The sequence below is a fragment of the Aspergillus sydowii genome (assembly GCF_001890705.1).
Source record: "Aspergillus sydowii CBS 593.65 unplaced genomic scaffold ASPSYscaffold_12, whole genome shotgun sequence".
Classification (NCBI taxonomy): Eukaryota; Fungi; Ascomycota; class Eurotiomycetes; order Eurotiales; family Aspergillaceae; genus Aspergillus; species Aspergillus sydowii.
Window position 1 is genome coordinate 242,998 of NW_024467870.1, and position 22,355 is coordinate 265,352.

General features: G+C 50.9%; 9 protein-coding genes across 9 annotated transcripts; 4 read left to right on the plus strand and 5 right to left on the minus strand.

Annotated features, from left to right (window-relative positions):
- The first annotated feature begins 493 nt into the window (after positions 1-493).
- On the plus strand, positions 494-3,636 carry ASPSYDRAFT_437884 (uncharacterized protein). Its single transcript, XM_040846727.1, has 4 exons — positions 494-2,436; positions 2,488-2,705; positions 2,759-3,014; positions 3,081-3,636. Exons 1-4 carry the CDS (start codon positions 610-612, stop codon positions 3,483-3,485), a joined length of 2,706 nt encoding a protein of 901 aa, XP_040698797.1. The 5' UTR covers positions 494-609; the 3' UTR covers positions 3,486-3,636.
- On the minus strand, positions 3,571-5,248 carry ASPSYDRAFT_93021 (uncharacterized protein; the record flags this gene model as incomplete). The annotated part of the gene is made up of 6 exons (XM_040852768.1): positions 3,571-3,753; positions 3,814-4,242; positions 4,291-4,598; positions 4,653-4,840; positions 4,897-4,981; positions 5,032-5,248. The coding sequence occupies 6 exons, from the start codon at positions 5,246-5,248 to the stop codon at positions 3,571-3,573; spliced, it is 1,410 nt and encodes a 469-aa protein (XP_040698798.1).
- A 241-nt stretch (positions 5,249-5,489) lies between these two features.
- Positions 5,490-6,226, minus strand: ASPSYDRAFT_135486 (uncharacterized protein). Its single transcript, XM_040840726.1, has 4 exons — positions 5,846-6,226; positions 5,735-5,782; positions 5,668-5,678; positions 5,490-5,583 (listed from the first exon to the last, which is right to left on the minus strand). Exons 1-4 carry the CDS (start codon positions 6,029-6,031, stop codon positions 5,568-5,570), a joined length of 261 nt encoding a protein of 86 aa, XP_040698799.1. The 5' UTR covers positions 6,032-6,226; the 3' UTR covers positions 5,490-5,567.
- A 270-nt stretch (positions 6,227-6,496) lies between these two features.
- ASPSYDRAFT_49141 (uncharacterized protein) lies at positions 6,497-9,216 on the plus strand. The gene is made up of 11 exons (XM_040847786.1): positions 6,497-6,852; positions 6,930-6,957; positions 7,016-7,254; positions 7,306-7,453; positions 7,502-7,592; positions 7,639-7,668; positions 7,713-7,779; positions 7,828-8,431; positions 8,481-8,569; positions 8,624-8,846; positions 8,903-9,216. Exons 1-11 carry the CDS (start codon positions 6,581-6,583, stop codon positions 9,101-9,103), a joined length of 1,992 nt encoding a protein of 663 aa, XP_040698800.1. The 5' UTR covers positions 6,497-6,580; the 3' UTR covers positions 9,104-9,216.
- ASPSYDRAFT_1160195 (uncharacterized protein) lies at positions 8,793-12,402 on the minus strand. The gene is made up of 3 exons (XM_040840075.1): positions 11,969-12,402; positions 9,558-11,910; positions 8,793-9,521 (listed from the first exon to the last, which is right to left on the minus strand). The coding sequence occupies exons 1-3, from the start codon at positions 12,365-12,367 to the stop codon at positions 9,205-9,207; spliced, it is 3,069 nt and encodes a 1,022-aa protein (XP_040698801.1). The 5' UTR covers positions 12,368-12,402; the 3' UTR covers positions 8,793-9,204.
- Positions 12,403-13,214: 812 nt separating this feature from the next.
- On the plus strand, positions 13,215-14,465 carry ASPSYDRAFT_209163 (cupin domain-containing protein). The gene is made up of 2 exons (XM_040843956.1): positions 13,215-13,661; positions 13,723-14,465. The coding sequence occupies exons 1-2, from the start codon at positions 13,219-13,221 to the stop codon at positions 14,387-14,389; spliced, it is 1,110 nt and encodes a 369-aa protein (XP_040698802.1). The 5' UTR covers positions 13,215-13,218; the 3' UTR covers positions 14,390-14,465.
- Positions 14,466-15,913: 1,448 nt separating this feature from the next.
- Positions 15,914-17,250, minus strand: ASPSYDRAFT_60767 (Zn(II)2Cys6 transcription factor; the record flags this gene model as incomplete). The annotated part of the gene is made up of 3 exons (XM_040849898.1): positions 15,914-16,328; positions 16,390-17,129; positions 17,182-17,250. The coding sequence occupies 3 exons, from the start codon at positions 17,248-17,250 to the stop codon at positions 15,914-15,916; spliced, it is 1,224 nt and encodes a 407-aa protein (XP_040698803.1).
- A 201-nt stretch (positions 17,251-17,451) lies between these two features.
- On the minus strand, positions 17,452-18,536 carry ASPSYDRAFT_184420 (RTA1 domain-containing protein; the record flags this gene model as incomplete). The annotated part of the gene is made up of 3 exons (XM_040843548.1): positions 17,452-18,008; positions 18,069-18,311; positions 18,374-18,536. 3 exons carry the CDS (start codon positions 18,534-18,536, stop codon positions 17,542-17,544), a joined length of 873 nt encoding a protein of 290 aa, XP_040698804.1. The 3' UTR covers positions 17,452-17,541.
- Positions 18,537-18,918: 382 nt separating this feature from the next.
- On the plus strand, positions 18,919-20,205 carry ASPSYDRAFT_184424 (RTA1 domain-containing protein). The gene is made up of 4 exons (XM_040843549.1): positions 18,919-19,121; positions 19,175-19,197; positions 19,260-19,488; positions 19,570-20,205. Exons 1-4 carry the CDS (start codon positions 18,965-18,967, stop codon positions 20,019-20,021), a joined length of 861 nt encoding a protein of 286 aa, XP_040698805.1. The 5' UTR covers positions 18,919-18,964; the 3' UTR covers positions 20,022-20,205.
- Positions 20,206-22,355: the final 2,150 nt, after the last annotated feature.

The following is a 22,355-nucleotide window of genomic DNA, read 5'->3' on the forward strand; positions in this document are numbered from 1 at the left end:
TTTCGATTTAGCATCCACAGACCCACCACTTCGTGGCTCTAGCCACCTCCACGCCAGAGCCGCTTGCTCCGAGCTTGACACCGCGGCTCTCCCATCGGGCAATCAGCTTGGAGTCAGCCACGCACTGACACAGCCACGATGCCTGCGAGGGGAACGCTCGATGCTGGAGGCCTTCCCATTTGGCCTATTACGAGCGGCCGGTCAACGCCTTTTGACCTGCCACCTATCCTTCAACACGAAGAAATACCTGTTCCCTCTGATTGGCTGCCGCACCGCGCGATCATGGCGAAACGAGGTTGGCTCACATGCGGGTGAAATTGGCCCAGATGCCTTTGGCCCAGCGTCTTATCTCGCTGACGTTGTTCCTCCTCTTGCGTGGACCCTGACTTGGAGTCCCTGGCGACGTTGGCAACCAAGGTATGCTGCCATCCCCTGCCCTGATCTTGTGATTTTAGTCGCTCAGTCTCGCTCTCATATAGATCTGAGCTACAGTGGTCCTTCGCGCGAGATAATGACTGCTGTACGTCGACGTAACTCCCGCCTATTCTACGTTACGTGAAACTGTCCGCTCGATTTTAGCCCTCCACGGCCACGGACCAATGTCCCGAGATGGAGGGAATGGAGCGAATAAACCGAATTTGCGATGACTTTGCCGTTCGGTTACAGAAGCTCCGCGTCCGGAATCACGAAGAACAACCATTTTATCCCAATGGGTCTGCCAAGGAAGTTTTTCGGATGGACGAGGAGCAACTCCATGAGCTATTTGAACTGCTATCCCCCAGCGGCACGTCAAAATACGGCATCGTATCAGCTATAGTGCGTCACGTTGTACGGAATCTGAGTACCATATTTGCAGTGGTCGTTCGAATCAGGCGCGCGGGCGATGTTAACCTCTTACGTGAATTCACCGACTTGATCGTCCACGATGATACCCTCCTACAACCCCCGCGCTTAACGGACGATGAACTTCCGATTCCCCTTGACAAATCCCAGTTATTCTTTTCTACATTCGCGAACGAGTTTTTCGACACCCAGTTTCAGTTCTGCGCTATAACCCTGCGACGGAAAGAAGATGTAACATACCAGGATTATCGATCTCAGTGCCCGCTACCGTACAAAAGGCAACAAAGAATAGGAGGTGGTGCTTTCGGTGAAGTTTATAAAGTGAAGATCGAACGGCACCATGTCAGATCTACCGGGGATCGGAGCGGGAACCTTGAACCAGAGTGGCTGGCGCGCAAAGATTTCAAAAGGCAACAGTCGTTCACGCTTGAGCTTGATGTATATAAGGCGATCATGAAACAGCCAAGAAAACACGATCATCTGGTGATGGTCGTGGCGATCCTGCAATACCGCGATACCAGCAGCCTATTCTTCCCATTGGCCACTGGCGATCTTGATCAATACCTCAACGGCAAACTCCACGGAGGCGAACGCAGCCTCGACACCTTGGACAAAAAAAACTTGCTTTTCCAAAGAGGCCTTGCGTTGGCGGGCGCGCTTGCTTTTCTTCACGACGGTTTCGACGGGGTAGCTTGCCTTCATCTTGACTTGAAACCTAGCAATGTGCTGGTCTATGATGCATATGAACCTGAAGAAACCTGGAAGATAACGGATTTTGGCCTCACACGTGTGAGAAATCGCGAGTATTCCAGCGCAGCCCCGGGCTTTGAGGGGATATACATGCCCCCAGAGTGCGGCACACCTGATGGTAGGGTAACAACTCAAAGCGATGTTTGGTCGCTAGGTTGCATCTTCTCGCTCGTCATAACTTACATGGTTCACGGGTCAAGCGGAGTCAAAAAATTCACAGAAAAGCGTGGTGAGCGGCCAGAGGGGGATCTGTTTTATATCACCACCAGGAACTCGACCCCCCGAATTTCTCCCGCTGTAACCTCCTGGTTTGACCACCTGAAGCAGAGCAGTCCTCGGGATGAAATGTTGTCGCGGGTGGTTCGAGAGTCGCTCGATTATCTCCAGAGCAAAGTTCTACACCCTATTTGTCGCCAACGAGCCACTGCAAGGGACGTGGAACTTGGACTGAGAGCAATTCACAAGCACTTTGAAAAGCGTGCGCCCCCACCCTCACCTCAACCTTCTCAAAGCCAGCCAGAGCATGTCTCTGTCGTAGATCGGTTCATCGCCCGGATGAAGCACCGAACACCAGAGTCTTCTGTTTCTCGGCTGCGAAGCTTTGGGCACAACCTCGACCCTAATGGATTTGGATTCCGGTTCTCCCCGCTTGATGGAGATTATTTAGCCTTCTTTTCTTCACAGAATACCTTATTCTGGACCGTGTCGGAGATCGTGTCTGCTCTGCGCGATGGGTCACAGATCCCGCCCCCTCAGGCTCTTCGAATCCCGGATGGGACAACCAAGTCATTTGCAGTGAGCTCCAATACAATCTGTAACTGCCTTGATGCCGACTCCTTCCAGGTATCCTTTGTTGTATGCGGTTCTTTTTCTGGCCTTTGCTAACCATTTTAGTGCCATCTATACAATGTCGCAGGCACATCGTCTTTTGTCCGCGTTGATGATGGTGTCAGGATTGCCTATGACCACATGGGATATATAAAAAGGGTCGCCATGTCCTCCGACGGGTCTCTGGCGGCGTTTGTCGTTACGGATAGGCCGAAAGGCTCTGAGAAGGATTGTAGGATATATCTTGCCTATACCGAGCATTTGATGGGGACGGCGAATGAGGGGTGAGTATTCATCCCAGAGCCGTTTAAATTATCACTAACTCATGTTCTCATAGGAACAGCTACTCTGTACCGCGCTCTAGCCGTTCAAACTCCGTTTCGGAAAGCTCCCTGATGTCGGTGACAACGGCGGCCAACCTGATTGTTGAGAAAATAGTGGTCGGATCGGCAGCGCAAATACGCTTCCTAGGTTTTACGCCAAATGGAAAGTTCCTTGTCCTCGTCATTCAAGACGGCTCGCGTGGTTTTTCTATACGGCTCTGGGACACCTATAGCGGAAAATGCTGGAGGGACTTTTCGGTGGAAATTGAAGTACGTTGTCTGATTGGATAACGCTGCAATATTTATTTTTGATGCTGACTCGATACTGCTTTTCAGTCGCCCGAGGCCTTACGTTCCCTCTTCACAACATGTTGCCTATTTATGTCCAAGGCGGGCGACCCTTGCTTGGTTGTAGTTTCGGATCATCGGCGCATTCTCCACGTCAATCTTTCTACGCGGTCAACGAACGACCGAAAGCTCAACATCGGCATTGACAGTGTGTTCGTATCTGATGATGGACACACTCTTGTTCTTATCGGCAAGAATCATGGATTGCGAGCCTACCTGTTGCCTCTTCACTCGCTTGAAAAATCCGATTTTATAGGTAGCGCAAAGATAAATCGACTATCATATGCGCCCGCGCTAGATGATGCCACAATCCAACGTGATCCAAATAAACAACTGAAGCTGCTCATCGCCTCGTCTTCGGGATCTTTTCTTGAAATGGGTATCGATCATTGAGAAATAAATGCAAAATACCAAATCTGCCAACCTATCAAAAATAAACCCCTGGATGCCACCCGCTCCAACCGATCTTTGAAGCCTTTCAAACCATCAAGGCCTCAGCAGATCGTTCCCTGCGCTGCTTGGCCTTCTGGAAGTACCACCAGTAACACAGTGTTGCGGCAGTCAAGGGCACGGAACAAACAATATATATCCAGAACTGCGGAGACACTACAACGTTATGATTGTCGCCCATTTCAAAGAAGCCGTTCATTCCGAGAAGAGTCTGGTATTATGCGATGTTAGCTGGGCGCATCCCTTACTCGCTCCGCCTCAAAGCACTTACGGCCATGAATGTTGAAGGGAGATATATCAGTGTCACCACGGTTATGACACGCACCGTGGTGGAGTCTCGCACCATGAACGCGGTCTGTCGCTTTGCGACGTACGCATCCTGGAAGGAGAGAGTGTCGGTGATATGTGCTGCTATCCTTGATGCCCGGGCTTGCAGTGACCAGGCAGCCTGGCCGTAGGAGTTAATGGCGGCGGAATAATTATTGAGCAACTGCTTCATTGCCTGCAATTCTTGCTGCTCGGTGACGCCGGAATCCGAAAGGGTCGCATTGGCCTGGTGGAGCACGTCGAAAGACTTCTCGAGAGACCGAAAGATTGGCTGGAGAACTAAGCATCGATTCTCAATCCCGCGAATGGCCGTCAAGGACTCATGATTGACTCTCAAGGCCTTGTTTATCTCGGCTGCGACTGTAGTATTGGCCTTTGGCCATCAGCTGGGATATCTGAGATTCAGTGGGCTTGCACTTACAATGGGCAACATTCGGCCCTCCAGGTGCTTGATGTAATCTCTCCAAGCGGAGATGAACGACCCAAACAAGATGTTATGAACGAGAAGTGGGTTGCCATGCAGACAGTCTCTCTGGCTAGGCGACTGAAGAAAGCTCTCAAGGCGAGATTGAAAACGGCAGTTTGCTGTTGGATGTAACAACACCCAGGTGCTGTTCTTGGTTGCCAATTCGTATTTTTGATATACCCCTGTTTGGCGTAGAACCCACGGGTCCTTTTCTTTTTCCTGAGCGCTCTTCTCAAACGCGTATTTCATGATGTAAATAATTTCTTCTGTATATTAGTAGCCAGCCTGTATAGCGGATGCCGCATGATACTACTGACCGATCGAGTCGGCGTTGTGCCTGACAACCGGACCACTGCTGAAGCCCTCCTCCAAAGCTATGGTCTTTTTGAAAAAGGACAGCGGGAGTTCTAGCAGATCAGACGAGGCGCCAGCAATATCCACAATCTCTCTGAACATGTCGCCGGTGATATTTAGTGGTTTCCAGGAGTTGGGCTGGTTGACGGATCTAGTCACAGTCAGACACAAACCCCAGCCCCATCAGTTGGCTTAACCGCGACCTACAAAATTCTCAACCCATTTTCTTGCGGGACGTGAAGGTTTCTGCATCCACGGAGTTCGGCTAACGAGCTCAAAGTCCTCGTGGTCACTATATGAGCGTCAGCAATGGACACTCGCTACGCGGGGTGAGAGGTGTACCTTGTTCCCCGGCGTCAACGTCAATCCAAGTTACTCGAGATGCCGACTCCACCGGGTTGAAGCATATCCGCGATTCAGCGCGAGCTTGGAAATCCTCCGTGTATGGAATGAGTGAGTACAAATCGGGCGAATTTGCTATCGAGGGCGCATTGTCTGGGGCGTCCTGTGCTGCGGGACCATACGGTCGCGTCAGTATGGGCAGGGTGTCGAGCTCCATACTATCTCTGGCTGCTGTCACGATTTGGCGGGTCTATGCCGAGGAAAAGTCTAGACGGCGCGATGCCATTCAAATATTGTCGCTACAGAAAATGCGAAGTGCGCCTTGTTAGATTTCTTTTCTATTGAGAGAGATGATGGGTTGACACGGCGACACCGAAGAGGCGCCGGAGGGGCGAGAACAGCCTGATGACAACCACCACAAATGCGACATGAACAGCCCACAATAACACAATGATTGGATCAACTGTCACAGCCCTTTCCTAAATCTGCCGCAGAGACTCAAGCCGCTCTTGAATGATTGGGGTGACGGTCCTTGCTTATTCGGCGATCGCCCTGCAAACACGAAGACCAGTCAGTCCATCCTCAGCCACCATCACAGCCCCCCAGCTCGTGCACGATTGCGTGGTGGGCACTTACTCAAGCTCGGCCTGAGATTTGTCAGTGGAGGAACCGAAATCCAACGGATCACAAGGCGGAAACTCACCTGGGTTACCTCTTCCGGTGCATCGAACGACCAGACGTTCTGGAAGAGCTGCGATCAAGGACAGGGGTCAGCAGAGCAGGATTGGCATACAAGCACTCGGCGACATCATACCCGAATGTGGAAATCCTTGCCAGGATGATTTGGGAATTTGCTCTCAAGAAGACCCTGTAGTTTCGCTCTTGTGAGATAGTGTGCGTCTGTATCCTGTCGCCGACACATCGGGCGAGACGACAGCTGCGACGGAGGCGAGGATGATAGCGACGACGCGAAGCTGAATGTCCGCTCGAGAAATGACATTCAAACTATACGTTTATCGTGATACTATTTATAACAGTAGAGTTGGTTCTAAGGCTTGGAGAGTGGGATACATAAAAGTGTGGTTGATAGGGACAATCTCTTCCTTCTGGATCCCTGATGGGAATTATACGGGCGATTCCCAGGCACCTGGGGGCAACCACGCGAAGCGGAGAGCAAGAGGCTCTGCCACTGCAACCCCGTCAGGTGCGTTGTTCGCGCTGTCCAGGTGGTCAAGGAGGGGAGACACGATATGCCCATGGAGGATGATTGGGCCGCTTGCGCATTCCCCATGCACGGGGCTTGCTCCAGCCACACCTTCCTCCTATCACGTCTCTCCAAAAAGAGGCGATGAGGGCAGATGGTGCGGGCAAAGTGTGTTTGTCTAACCATGCAGGGCTAGTCGTCTATGCTTTCTTTTCCGAGGCGGATTGGGTGAACTCGGCGATGACACGCAGCAAGCGCGCCCGAGGCATAACTTGCGCAGTCTCCGCACCATGGACCAACGCTTCTTCCTTCGTATGTGCGCTGCGATGCCTGAAGCCATGCAAAATGGCATCGCGAAATAGCAACGACGACTACAGAATCAACCTCGATGATTTGGATTGGTCCCCGACTGCCCGCCAGCGAGAGCCTTCCGCAGCCGCGAGTTTGGGCGATACCTTGCGTGTTCCCACGATATCTACCAGTCCTCAGCCGAACTCCCTGCGGTCGAGCTCCATTGGGTTCGTCGAGAGCCCTTTGGCTGCCCCAGATGAAGCGGACGAGGGGGATGTGACTGGCCCAATTGTCATTGCCATCCACGAGAAGGACCGCACCGTGAAGTAAGGGTCTTGGTAATTGGGTGCCATGAGATATGACGCAATGAGAAATTTTCTAACAATATATCGTATCTGTATAGGCGACGTCTGCGCGGAATCCATGTCTTCGTAAGAGGCCGCTGAATCCACCCCTCTGCCATCCGACGATCTAACGCGAGCGAGCCAGATGATCACGATAAGCGGGGTCCTCGGGGCCGGGTTGTACATACGCAGCGGAACGGTTCTGCGAGTTGGAGGACCTGGAGCTGTTCTGATTGCGTTCACAGTGATGGGCCTGCTGGCCTGGATGGTGATGCAATGCATTGGCGAGCTTCTTGCCCTGTGGCCAATTTCCGGCGCTCTTGTCGAATTTGTCGCCAAGTTTGTCGATGAGGATCTAGGGACCGCCGTTGGAATTGCATACTGGTGGGGTTTATATCTTCTTTTTTGTTGAATGGGTGTCTGATTGTCCGATAGGTTTACGTACTCGATCAACTTCGCAGCACTAATCGTTGCGGCTGCCGGCGTGCTGGATTACTGGGACCCGGGCAAGGCGATCCAAGGAACGGTCATGTTTTTCGTCGTGCCACTCTTCTTAGTTCTGCTTAATAGTTTTGGTGTTCAGGTACGACAATGAACTCCAAAGAAACTGCGACGGGCTAATACATGACAGATTTATGGTTTGACGGAGGTGATCGGAGGTTCGATAAAGATCCTGGGTGTTCTTATCGTGATCGCCTGTATGATTGCGATCAATCTTGGAGGTCAGTTGGCTCCTGAATTTAATGTGCCAAGGTTGATGGGAAATAGCTGGAGAGAAAGGACATATCGGTACCACAAGTAAGTATCTCGCTGGTTCACTCTCGACAGTCCTGACTTCACAGACTACAAACATGGGCCCATGTTCCCATTTGATAGAACCGCTGTTGACAACTGGGGCTCAGCTATATTGTATGTGTACCGGCCCAGATTGTTTAACGTTAAAACTGACAACAGCAGCTATGCATTTTCTATCGCTGCTTTTGCGTACGTCGGTGTCGACATCACTGCTGCCACGGCGCTCGAAGCACGCCCTGACCGGAGGCGCAAAGCATCGACAGACCCCAGCGACAGCAGCCCATGGCCGTATATCTCTGTCCGCTTTGTCGCGACATGGACCAGCTTCCTTGTCTGGGTTATCTACTTTATCGCCGGCATTCTGATGAGTTTGAATATCGAATGGAACGATCCCAACCTTCCTCGACTCTCATGGCTTGGATCACCAGTGAGTGAAGACGGTCCAGATAACCAAAACTTCAACAGCGACTCCGGATTTGTGATCAGTGCCGCCATGTCGAGAATACCGGGACTCGCAGACCTGATTACTGCGGTAATTTTCGTCACCGCTGTGTTCTCTGCTAACACCAATCTCTACGTTGCGTCGCGGACACTATTCGGTCTCACTCGACGACTACAAGGGCCCGAGTGGCGCTTCCTCGCTTTCTTTGGGAAAACAAATAATTATCAGGTTCCGGCCCGGGCAATGCTGCTATCCTGCTTTTTCATGTGGGTTCCATTTTTATACCTGTCCCCACATAACTCTGCGGACACCACAATATCAAGCGTAAGTTTTGGTCAGTTTCCTGGAGACATATTTTCTAACACTAGGCCAGCTTCTGGAGGTGCTCGCCCAGATGGGTTCCGTAAGCTGCATCGTCGTCTGGGCATGCGAGTGCTGGGCGTTCATTCGCTTCTACAACTGGTACGTTTGTTCTACCAGTATACTCTCGACGTATTATATTCCTAACATTCCCAGTATGTCCCTTCACCGAGATGAACTCAACGCCGCACCCCAGTTCGCGCATCTCCGCCGATTTCGCAATCCCGGCACAGAAGACCTTTATCCCTGGCGCTCTCACGGACAGCCGATGACAATGTACCTTGCCTTATTCGGATGCCTGTTTGTACTTGCAGTTGCGGATGGTTCTGCACTGTGGCACAACTGGGTGGCCCCGAGGTTTCTATCCGCCTATTTATCGGTAAGTATACCCTTCCTAGACCGTTTCTCCGAGGGCATGCTGATGTTTACTATTAGATACTATGCTTCATCCCACTATGGCTGGGCATCAAGTTCTATAATAATTGGGGAAATATGCAATGGAAATTGGAAGACCTATCGAACTTCATCTCCGTCGAGAGGAAATTGCGCGAGCTAGACGAGATCCACGACCTGGCTACAGCCAGAGACAAGGACATTCTCGAGAAGGGATGGAGAAATCTTTGGGGTTTCATGTAGCTCGAGCCCCTATCTCTTGCTAGGGTATATAATACATACATAATACAAAAGCTCATAATAAAATAGTATCTAGCTCTACCAAACAGAGAACATAAAATAAATTAAACATCAACCCAACTAACAACATACGGCAAAACCTCCACCTCCCCAATAAGCCCCGCCTCAACACGACCCGGTAAAGGCCCCGTCGATTTTAACAAGGGCTCCGACCCTGCGATCTCAATATCACCATACAACTCACGGATATAATTCCACATCACCGTAGGAACGACAATATCCACCATATTCACTCCGGAAGCAAGGTAAGGCCCCATATCAGCCACCGGCCTATTCAAATCGACCCCATGAAGCCGATGCCCGTTGATGTAGACATGTAGTCCATGCGAGACGGGTGGGAGGGTGATATATGCACCTGCACCTGCCCCAACCCCTACCTCTACATTATTACCACGACTGCTATTCGTCCTAGTATTGTCCCAGTGGAAATCAGCCCGGTAATACCCAACACCGGAAACATTGCTCAGCCCGTCAATATCAAGCCAGGAGGGGATGAACGATCCATGCAATGCGTGCGTAGTGTTATACTTCACGGCTGGGATCTCGGCGTGGGAGAGGTTCGAGGGTGCGCTCCAGTGTTCGGCTGTTAAGGTCCAGTTTGATAGTTTGAATGGTTTTTTTCCGGGAATCCCTGGTTGTTGTAGTTGTTGTTGTTGTGAAGATGGTGAAGATGGGATATGGTGCGTTTGCCCATTTGATAACTGGACAGTAACCGAGGTTGATGCTTGATGGGCGGTACTGACGTGTAGAGCCAGTCCAGCGGCTTTGGTATAGTTATACCCGATAACGGAGTCCGGGAGGTGCACTGCATGAGCTGCGGGCGTACCGATTTCGTTCTTTAGGCTATTGCTAAATGCCAGTATCATTGTTTGGTTGGCGGCAAGTGTCAGTGGGATTGTGGTTGTGCTGTTGTTGTTATTGACCTGGTAATGAAGAACTGGGGAGCGGTGCCCATTCCAGCTGTTGAAGATATATGGTGTCTTCGTGGTTTGGACTGTTATTATGCCCCTGGAGAGGGCTTTGGATGTGGAGTCTGAGAATAGAAAGACGTAGTCTGTGCCTGTCTCGTTGTCTGTTCTAAAGACGGGATGCCAGGTGCCGTTCGTTTGGATGCGGACGCGGGGAGCAATGCTGATGGATGTTAGACGTTGGGAAATATTGTGTGTGCCAGTGGTATAGACGTTTTCTGTCCGCTGGAGGTTATGAAGAGCAGATGTAACGGCGTGTTTTTTGGCAGCGGCATCACTGGAATTGCCAGAGGGATAGTATCCCGGGAGACCACCACTGAGGATAACAGGAAGTCCAGCCTGGGCGAGCTGTTTCAACCTCTTGACAGACTCCAATGTGATGTTCTGATTGCTAGTAACGACAATGGCCCTATACGCCGGAGACTCAGGAGCAAGAAGGCCATTCTCAACACGAATACCGTCCATATCCAGATTATCCGGCGACAGATAGCTGTACGTGTACCCAGCATCAACCAAATCATCCCCAGTATAAACGGTCCCAAGCTGAGGATCCGTATAGGAATCCTTATTTAAAAAGACAAGATCTGTCCTCGGCATTCCCTGTCTCAAAATGTACTGGTTCCTGCTCGTATACGCAATCATCTCAGGATAACTATGCTTCCAAGCAGGCTGCTTATCATTATAAGATTCTGCAAACAGCATGAAAAAAGACGCATAGCCAGGCCACGTCGTATCATAGTAATCACCGCTATACGTTTGGCCATGCAGAACAATCTGATTGACACCTCCCGCAAACGCACGGTTAATCTGCCAGAGCAGATGTGAAATAGTCAGGGAGAATGCCTTGCGCATATTGGCACCCATTTCATTCGATATGACACTTTTCTGCGCGACATTTGCGACCCCGGAGAACTGGCGATACCCGTCGATATTGTCGTTGAAGGCGAGGCTCTCGCATTCGGGGGCATCGACGTGAGAGATACTAGAGTCCATGTCCAGTGGGAGGTTGTAGGAGGGCTGGGCAGAGTATTCGAGGCCAAGAGAGGATGTCCATTTCTTGACAGTGTTTAGGTATTCCTGGTATCCCTGAGCTAGGACTTCGCGGTAGTCATTTACAATGCCCTGGCCGGCGTCTTCGGTGTCAAGAACGCATTGCATATCCCCTGGGTAGGATGGCTGCACACCGGGGTTATTGTTGCCGTATTGGATTAGAGGGAGATATTTCTTGAGGCTGTATCCGGCCACCTGCTGGAATTTCTCTGGCAGCGAGGGAGTCCAGGAGATGTTGGACTCGATCTCGATACTGTCTTCCCAGGCATACTTCCCGACTTCGGATAGGAGCTGTCTAGTCTCGGAGTCGTCGAGGATATGTTTCTCCCAAAAGTCAATGGTGGTTCGTGCACCGCGGGCACTGAAGTGGTCTACGACGTAGAACCCATTGTCGAAGATGCTTCCTGTCGTGTTGGTTTCGATGTCCAGGTTCTTTGCCAAATCCTGGTACTGGTAGTATGCGAAGAGGTGACGAGTAGCCTTGTTATCAAATTGCAACGCCACAGTTCCATCATGACGGACTCTACCCGTGTGATCAGTGAGAGAGGCATTCTGAAGTACCAGCCGTGTAGAGACTGTCGATGGCGTCCCAAAAGTCGAACTGGCCGGGTTATGAATGACCGACGAGGACACAATTTGCGCCGAAACGAGGGCAACCAGCTCCCCCGACCCCCATCCAGGGATCTTCCCACTATACGAACCATTCCGGGGAACAGTGGCGTTGAATGGCGCCTGAGTAGTTTCTCGTCAGCCCTAATATGTCCTGCATTCGCGAGAAAAGAAAACATACCAAATCCCAATGCAGTCCCCGGTCTGTCGTCTCAGCAGGAACACCCTGACCCTGGTTCGGGCCTAACGCAAAGTCGAATACCATCCCGGCATCCTTCGCAGCTTCCAGCGAAGCCTTAAAAAGGCGATTATAGGCCTCGGTACCAAACCCATACGTAGCCCAGTCCGCACCGGGCGGTGGCGCCGCTAGGGATCCGCCGTAGTTGTATAGCGGGACAAATTCGACGCCACCGGCGCCGATTGAGGCTGCGGATTGGATGTCATTTTGGACTGTGGTGGCGTTTACACTGGCGTCTGGGAGCCAGTAGCGGAATTTAACGCGGTCTGTGTTGGCAGGGGTTTGGAAGGTGCATGATGCTATTGGGAGGAGGAGAACTTGAAGCCACGCGAGTGTATGCATGTCCCTGGATCATTGAAGGGTATACTCGTGCGGAGGATGAGCAGGGGTACTACGTTTAGTTGCAATGCGCGAGTTGATAAGAACCAGGTACCTCTGTTCTACAATTGGGGGATCCAAGAATCCCACATCAACAACACACGAGGTCACAAGAGTGCTGTACGGAATATCCGACTCGGCAGCACAGCAGTAATTCCGGAGTGGATAGAAAGCAGGAGGATAATTGGCGTTTATATCTTGTACCTTAATCTTAAGCATGCAGATCCACGGACCCCCACAGTCGTCGTCACAACGTCTTGACGATCTTCGGTGTTGCACCGATGTTGTGCCGACAGCAGGTTCAAGTATACAGACTGTGCAATTGAGCCATCAAGATGCAATCGCAGTTGGATGTTGATCCTGTATTCGGGGTGTGGGATAATGTATACTAGATCACATACTGTCGGTCTGGTGGAAGATTGCACTCCGAGCCAGCCCCGGGGTATTTCCGACCGAGGGATCATTAGTATTCCTCAGCCATAGCAAGGATATCACGGTACTGGACGAATAGCGCCGGCTTGTACAGAAACAGGGACGATCGGTACTCTAACGAGGCACTACGGCAAGCCGGCGGTACCAACAGTATCTCGATTGAAACCGTGTGAAAGCCGTCATTTCTGGCCAATTCTGCTCGGAAAATCCGAACTCGATAGGCCGAAACAACAGACCCAGTGCAGAGTCTGTGGTGCCGAAAGCTGGAGACGCCGGCTGTTGCAGCTCCGGCCAAGTGGGCCCGGAATGCAAGAATGGCCTTGGACAGCTATTAAACAGATGAATGTGCCTGTGAAGATGAGATGCACACTTTCATCGCCAAAATGAATCTCCTCTTTCTGTCTCTGCTTCCTCTGGCAGCTGCCCAGTCCCTGTCGGACCTGTACGTCGAGACCGCACCCTCGTCGCCCCGGCCCTATGTCCTCCCCCACTACGCCAATTCGCACGCTGTGACGATTGGAAGCCAGCTGTATCGCTTCGCGGTGACAGGTCCTTCGTCGGACAATGCTTTCACGCTCATGAGCACAAATGCCCCGGCCAGCGGGTCCCTGGGGGTGCTCCCTCATATCCACCAGGAGCACTATGAGAACTTCTTCAACTTCAAGGGTCGCTTCCAACTATGGGCCCAGCACGGAGACGGCGAGCAGCAGGCTAGACTGCTAACACAGGGTGACTATGGTTCTGTCCCGCGGAATACAACGCATACATTCCAGATCCTCGACCCGGATACCGAGATGATTGGAGTGATTTCACCAGGAGGATTTGAGTAAGCCCCCAGCATCGCATCAACATCAATGCAGAGGGACTGTATAGTAACAACATCCCAGAGATCTCTTCTACTACCTCGGCACCAACCATTCCTCCAAAACCAACACTCCATACGTCCCGCAGACAGAGAGTGACTCCTCATCTAGCAGCCCAGACTCTGAAATCATATCGAGTCTGCAGCGGTTCGACGTGCACGCACAGCTCGACTTCCAGCCACGACGCGATCTGGCTAACGGGTCAGCACCTGCTACTGAGGACTGGCACTCAACAGACACCACGACGCCAACACCCCTCGGCAGCGCAGGAGAACCCTACTTCATCGCGAACAACTACGGACCCAAGTACCTGAACAGCCGGCACGGCGCGTACCAAATCGTGCAGCCGCTGGTCACAAACACACAGTCCCAGGATACAAATTACACACTGTCGACTATCATCATGAGTCGGCAGAATGGCACAGCAGCAGCGGTGCCGACGTGGAGTGGGCCTGGTGCGTCGGCGTTTGAGGTGCTTGAGGGGTCGATACTAGTTAAGATCGGGGCATATCCGGTTGCGAGATTGGAGATGGGCGATGTTGCGTTTATCCCTAAGGGGGTGAAGTATCAGTATTGGACTCAGGGTTCGTATGCCAAGGTGTTGTATGTAAGCAGTGGCAAGGAGGGTGTGGATACGCAGTTGATTGCTGGTGGGAGGAGCTGGGGATATCCTACGTTTCCGACGAATTGATGTAGACTAGAATATTAGTGTTGTCATTAATTAACATTGCCGGAGGTGGAGGACGATATATTTATATAACATGTGTTGAGAGATAATCTATCGAAAGTAGTATTCAACTAGAAAGGAAGGAGTTCGGGGCTGGTTGTGCATGCCTAGTTAGAGATACAGGAGGAGGAGAATCAATAATATATGTAGCCCTGCTCAAAAGGAACTTTCGGTCACAACTGACTATGAGCCCTTCTTCCTACGTAATGAGCTGAAGTATGAATGCAGCAGGAACCTACAACCAAGAACAGAGATGTCCCAAGTACAGCCACTTCCTCACCAACATCAAATTGGTCTGCGACCTTCTTCTGGGCGCCGCCAATGATACTGCTGGAATCCGTGACAACCAAATTCAACATGGCTAGCATGAAGGTAGCCCAAACACGAGACGCTAGAGACCATTCTGATTGTGCCGAGTTTGACGGAGCTTTTCTTGTTCGGAGACATCGGAGACACGCAAACCAGTGACCTTGGCATTCGCATAGTCTCCGTATCTCATCTTTGATGATGTGGAGAATATATCCGTGTGGTTGAGTACTAGTTGATACGTCGTTCTTCAAATTCGATAAACACTTTACAAAGTACTTATAAGTTGTGAGGCACCCAGTGCCTCGCGATATACACTTGGTGTGAGAGGAAGAATAAGCTTGATCGGGCGCTTGTAAGGGTATGGTCTTAATAGTAAGGGAGATTGCCGAAGGTATATATCTTCCCGAAGCCTCTAAAGATATGTAAAGACATAGGATACCACTGACTGCACCTTATAACTTGGAATTGGAGGGACGGAATACCAACAACGGCTACTCCAGACCGCTGCCAAAAGAGCGGTTGATTTGGACTGATTTGGGAGAGGTCGGTATTACTGTTGAGAGGAGGGTGTCGAGGATCTGGCTGGGATATTTGCTGAGCTGTGGATCATGAGGCAAGAACCACGTTCTAAGAATTAAGATGCCGGCGTCACTGGAACTGGGAATCGTACATGGGAGGTCGTAAAACGAGGGTCCAAGAAGTAGCAAGTTCTTTCCAAGTAGCCAGACAACGGACGAAAGAATAGTCTATGGATAAGTGACTTGTTCCTTTTATCCAACCTTGTTTATTTGTACCCCAACATACCAGTATGCCCGTTGCCCCATTTCGCTAGAGACAAAGACCCAGGAGAATTGCGGACAAACAATTCAAGCTTCCTTTCTCTATGTACAAGGGAGCATGAGGGTAAATTGACGCCGCTGGTCATTATTTGCCAGATGGCTAGCGGTTGGGCCTGCCCCTTGACGACCGTTGTTAAAGCCGCAAACTTTTCCAGGTATAGGTTTCCAGGAGCTTGGTTAAGCTGGTTAGGGTCGGATCTTTGCCTATAGGCTGTACGTGGCATTCAACGAGACAATCCTCGTACGCCGCTCATTGTTGTACCTGGACTAGAATCCGAACGGTCACTCCATTCACTCCATGTCATCCAGTCCGTAATGGGCCTATGAGTTGACCCGGTCCCTAGGCAATCGGATCCTGAGAGCTGTACAACCTCGGCCACCTAAGCAATTCGTGAAACTCACTGGGTAGGACGGCGGAAATCCTCGACAGCCAGGCACTCCCCTGTTGACCGACAAACCAGTAATCGGAGAATGCACGAAGCTGAACAGAGTAAGTCGCGAGAAAGACGAGTGCAACGGGATGTCGTTGCTTGAGTTGATTGAAGAAGAGTTCGTCTATAGAGAGCGGCCAGATATAAAGCAGCCCGATCTCAAGGGACGATTCAAAGCAGCGGATAGTCTCGAAGGACGCCTTAAGACGGTCAAGAGCTCTAATATAGGACTCCTTTAACACGGAGTCGGAGATATTAGACTGTATGAGCTGGTGGAGGTGGGCGAGATGTTCTTCTAATCCATCGAATTGATAGCCGGATCTCCTGTTTCAGACTGTGAGTCTGCTATTTTGCACCATATGGCGTTTGGTTGACGGGGACTTACGTTGGACTTGATACGTCAGCATAGAACTCCGAGAGGAAAAGTGGTTTGAGGGACGTTGTTTGGATGCGCTCGAGATACGGAACAAGGACCAAAGTGCCTCGACACAGACCGAGAAGCTCGATGATCGAGTCGAGCCCATCGCCCAAGTCAGGCTCGGCAGGCTCCGTAGGAGAAGCCGAGATATAGACCATAATAAAGCTGCAAAACGCGAACAGCGCGCAGCAATTGTCATTAGTGGGCGAGAGGAGAATCCTCCGAAAGGATCGCAGGCCGAGGGTCATGTGGAATCCAGAGCTGGCGAGATAGTAGCTGTACCGCTCTGGTTTGAGGTAGGCTAGATGAAGGGCCGAGAAGGCCAGGATGCCATGCATCAGAAACTCGTATGAATAGGCGATCTTGGGAATAGCCTCCTGCCAGGTTTCCTGGATGCTCGGCCGCCTGGCGATAGTCTTGCAGGTGTAGAGGGTATAGTGATGCATTAATTCAAAGTCCTGGCCTGTCCATTCCTGCGGGAAGAATGCGCCTCTCTCTATCCTTTCATTGAAGAAACGGAAGGGGTCCACGGCTTCATCGGGTTGCTGCGCATGCGCATGGGACTCAGACGCCAGCATGCGGTCCCGGAGATCGAACAGGATCCCCGTTTCGTTCGGTCGGTCTGTAGGGGTGAGGCTGCCCCGACTATCAAAGGTGCACTCCATCCCCCGACGGCTGCAATTCTTGCATGGATTGTCCTCGTCGCACTGGATGAAGGTGAGCATACTGGCTGGTAGGAGGGGTAGAGAGTCTACACACTTTAATTCTCCGTCGCTTACACTGCTCACACCCATTGCGGGACTTTTTATGCGACCTCCGCGTGGCCATGCTGCCTCCCAATAAAGGTATGAATAAGACCGCTACAAAAGGGATCCCGGTGGCGGTTGCAGGATAGGGAGAATTGTCGCGGCATATCCTGAGGAGTAGGGAGGACGAAGACAGAAATACGTGTGGAGCACAAGGCGGCAGGCTTAAAAAAAAGGTAAGATAATTCAAGACAATTGGCCCACTTCCCAACCAAGACTTGGGCCGGCATATCTCCGGATCTTCTTGCGCCACTCTTGGCATTGGCCCTATACTCAGCTTCACTGAATGGCATGTGTCTATGTACAGTTCGCGTTAGGCTCGCGCCAGCCCTTCCCCCGAATCAACCTCCTGCATCTGCTCATTCCTGTCCTTCTGCGAGCCCACGAGAATCATCGATGGATGGGCAACATTCATCACCACCATCGTGAACCACATCAACGCCGCGTCAAAGACATACATAAACACCTCGTGGCTGATCAGATAACCGGCGTTCCCTTGCACATATTCAATAAGGCGGAATATCGAACGAACCAGGATCAGAATACTAGCGATGTAGAGTCCATACAGCACGGTCTCCCATGTCCGCGTTGTCTTTGAGCGAAGACGAGCCGCAAGTGCACTCACCTGTTCGGTCGGATTGTTGCGAATACGCCGGTGGAATATCCCACACGTTACCATGAAGACGCTGAAAAAGGTAAGCTGGACAGCGAGGCCGGCCACTGTAACATCTTCCCCGAGTTCGTAATTCTCGATGGTCCCGCTAGACATGATTCCGCCACCTAGGGGGAGCGCACTCAGGTTAGCACCTTCCCCCGTGTGAGGGTTGCGGGTGTACAAACCTGCAGCCTGGCAGAGAAAGGCAATGACATCTCCGGTCACGAATATCTTGGTCATCCACCGTACTGAAACCACGCTCAGGTGCTCTGCGCCCAAAAATGTGATGAGTCGGCCGAGCACCATGTAAATCGATGCGGCGTAGAGCGGCGGGGCAAGGAGGATCAGGATTGCCTGAATGCTGTACACCGGAATAGACTCCTTGTTGCTGTGAGAGATTATACGGCAGATGTAACCGATAATCTGGACTGTGCGAAGCGTTAGTCTTTCGGTTGGGGCGTGTCCATGCAGGTGGGCATTTTTAACGTACAGACTCCTCCCAGAACAAATGCCGTGAAGTACCATGCTCGTGCCTTTCCTATCTGATAGACATGGTAGAGGGTTGTGATGGAAAACAAGGCCACGAAGAGTCCCGCTGCGGCCTGCGACGGAGTGTATCTGTAGAGCTGGAAGTCGATGTTTGCATCGGCCATTTTGCGAGGCTTTTCGTTGAAAAATTGCTTGCTGAAGATTAGATCTGGTTTAAACTCATGGGAGGTGGCTTTAGTTATAGCCAGCCGCTCGTTATATTAAATTTCATCGCCGTCTACCAGGGCACGCTGGCTCTGCTCCAGAATTTCCGCTTCGGGTCGAAACGAACACGAGCTCGGACACGACTACGAGTACGCTGTGCCCAGACTGCAGCAGCCACAACCAGGTACCACTTGCTGGGTCTCGTTTTTGGCCCTAGTCAGGCACCTACTTTTGTGGAATACGTTGGTTCTTATTATAGTCTCATGCATAGGAATTTTGGCACCTATAAATATGAACAATTAAGGCTCGAGAAAGTTTCTTTTCGATCTCGGCACAACATAAACTGCTTCCGCTTCTCTTCTTTGCCAATTGATCCTTCCCGTACAGCATGTCAGCCGTGGACTTTCAACTCTACCGCTATGATCCCTCGGTCGGGGCCGCTGTTTTCTTTGTTATTCTCTTCATCCTCGGGTCCGGCCTCCATACATACCAGATGATCCCGACCAGGACATGGTTCTTTATCCCCTTCGTTGTCGGTGGCCATCGTGCGTTCTTCCATACAGCAGTTATATTATCCAAAGCTAATCTATCGTGCCAGTGGAATGGATTGGATATATCGGAGTGCGTCACTATTCACCGTATCCTTGTAACGGATAACAACTGACTGACAGCACCACCCATAGCGAGCCATGTCCGGCACCGAAGAGCGTCCATTTTTCAGCCTCGGCCCTTATATCCTGCAAACACTTCTCCTCCTTATTGCGCCGACCCTCTACGCAGCAAGCATCTACATGGCCCTTGGGAGAATAGTCCTCGCCACTGACGGCGAGGCATACTGCTGGATCCGCCGGAAGTGGTTGACCAAGATCTTCCTGCTAGGCGATATCATTTCATTTATCATGCAGGGAGCCGGTACGTACAATGCCACGTGTGGATTCCGGGTAACTAGTTCGCTTCCCGCTAATTTCTTTTCCTTTCCTTTACTATCAACAGGCGGGGGCATAATGACATCCGGCACCCTCTCAGCCGTCACAACAGGCGAGAACATCATCATCGTCGGCCTCGTCGTGCAGCTTATCTTCTTCTCCGTCTTCATGTATACGAGCGTGCGATTCCACCTCCGTATGAGGAAGGCCCTCTCCCGCAAGGTTCTGCACACCCAGCCGCCATGGGAGAGACACATCCACGCGCTATATGCGGGTAGTCTTCTCATCTTTGTCCGGTGCGCGTTCCGCCTGGTGGAATATGCCCAAGGGAATGATGGGTATCTGGTGTCGCATGAGGCTTACCTGTATATCTTTGATGCATTGCTAATGGCGCTGACCATGGCCGTGTTTGCGTGGGTGCATCCGAGTGAAATTAATGCGATCATTAACCCTGGGAATAAGGTCGTTCGCGGGGTTATACGGATTGGTCCTGCTGTTGGGGAGAGGCTGTCGTATTGAGCTAGGGTGTTGGCTAGGCGGAGGATGCTACTTACTGAGTAGGGCATCAGGTCTCTCCCACATACCCGGCTTATATATTCGATGTATATAGTGCTCGCTACTTAATGTCGATGGTGTCAGTTAACAGCACCTAAATTCTAGAGTAGACAAATATAAACAGGCACAACCCTACTTAGAACCCGAGATCTAACCTGGCCTAAATGGCGGCTCTTCAACTCCCATATCAATTTCAAAGTGGCAAGGTCGACATTCACCATTTACACGGTAAACAAAAAATTCAATACAGGGTTATGTGGAAAAAACTCGCCTATTCTTAGTATCAGGTTAATCCTGGTAACTATTCTCTATCTCTATATTTATTAACAATCTTCTCTTTCTTTTTGAAGAATTATTAAAGCCATTCAGATATCCCATCTTACTGATACCCCATTGATTGCTGATGGGAGAGACTAAACCGTGGGTGGATGAGATTGTTCAACTCGATACCAAGTATGGAGTACGCAGCCAAATGTCATTTGTCAAACGAGTACATGCTTCGTTACTTGGCATGTCCTATCTATATATTTACATCCGAGCGCTAGTTATTAGCGGGCTGCGATGTATCAATCAATTACAGTCCCAAATAATGGTGCTTGTAGAAGCGGCTCTATGACTGTTCAAAATGACAAGCACAAGCGGTGTCAACAAGGGCCCCAAAATGCCTGTACTTAGTATCCCGCGTCTCTGAACACCAAGATAGAAGCACATTGGTAGACAATTCTGATATTCCTCATTGGGAGAGCCTATTCATGGAGGATGATCTGATGGATCAGCCTGTAAGAGCTGTGCAACTATTGTCTGCAGTAAAGTTCGGGTGAATTGGATACTATTAGATCTAGTCAACATCGTATTGAGAACACCAACAGCGAATATCCCCCAATCATAAAAAGCAAGGTTCTTGAACTCGCGAGCACGGGGAAACAGAAGACATAGCTCCTCCAGACAAGCGTTTCAAGGAAGTTTTATTCCAAAGCACAAGACGGCGAAAAGCGAATGTCAGCTCTAGATCTCCCGCACAGGCAGTCACCTCAGCGAAAGGCGTGCGCCTCGGAGAGACCAGTTCGGTCGTGTTTAACGGCAGCCGCCGTCGCAGTTGCATCCAAAGATGTTGCATTCTGTCGGGGCGCTAGATGAGAATATGAATTCATCAGCGGCGAAGACTACTTACCTCCTTTTCCACAGTAGGGTGTTCCCTTTGTGCCATCATCGCAAAGCTGTACGACTCGTGAGAAAATTTCCCTACTTTGGTCATGGGCCCAATGGGTAACCTACGTCACAAGAGAGCTGACCCCAAATATTCTGCCCGCAACCGTTCGTGGGGGTGCAGCACACTTGCGCTTCCGCTTGAGCCCCTTCCGCAGCAAGACCGATGCCATTGAACATGAAAAGTCCGACAATGGAGTAGAGGAGCTTCACACTGGCAGATTCAGATTGTATTGAGGTGGGAACTTGGTAGTAGTTGAGGCAAATGGACTGTTGATGGCAATGAGACTGCCTAAGATAGGGCCACTCCGGGGTATTTATATTTTTTATACTGGGCTGTTTATTCGGTGTGAAGTGGTGGATAGCTGATCTAGCACTCCTCTTACAGACTGCTTGGAGCGTTGGAGCATGACTCAGGAAGCATGTAGTGCAACATTCAGATGCATTCAGCAATAACCAAGTGAATTGTAACTCTTTCCAGATATTCAACTATGCTCGTGTAACATGAGATGCGTAGATCTACCGAACCACATACTTTCGGCACGGCCATCTAACTAGGGGCACAGAGGGTGATCCCGCAGTAAGGGATTGTGAGATAAGTTCAATCAACAAGGCATCAATCGGCAGCTGGAATGCATTACCCTTCCGTCCTCCCCCCACAAGGCTGGAGTGGGCTTGCCGTCTCTGAATGCGTAGATCAGCTCCAGGCATAGCCGCCGGGATGCATGACACCTGCTTGCAGTAGCCAGATACTTCTCGAGTGTACCCAGTGATAGCGGCCCAGAAAAGGCACATTGCTTTCCAACGAGACCCCAATATGACGATACAAAAATAAAAACCACAATCGCAACCCTAACTCCCACGTCAATGGCTCCAAAGCACCATGATGAGAGTGAAACCATTCCGGGACTGAATCCACATACCGAGACACTGCTGTGGAGAGGGGAAGAAAGCAGATTGGGTTCTTGGTATACACTGGGCCCTTAACGTGCTAGGGCCTTACGGCAACCGGGACGGAATGGTTGTGCCTGAAGTTGTACTTGTCCCGGAGTGGTATTGTACCAGACACGACGCTGTTGCTGGACAAGAGAA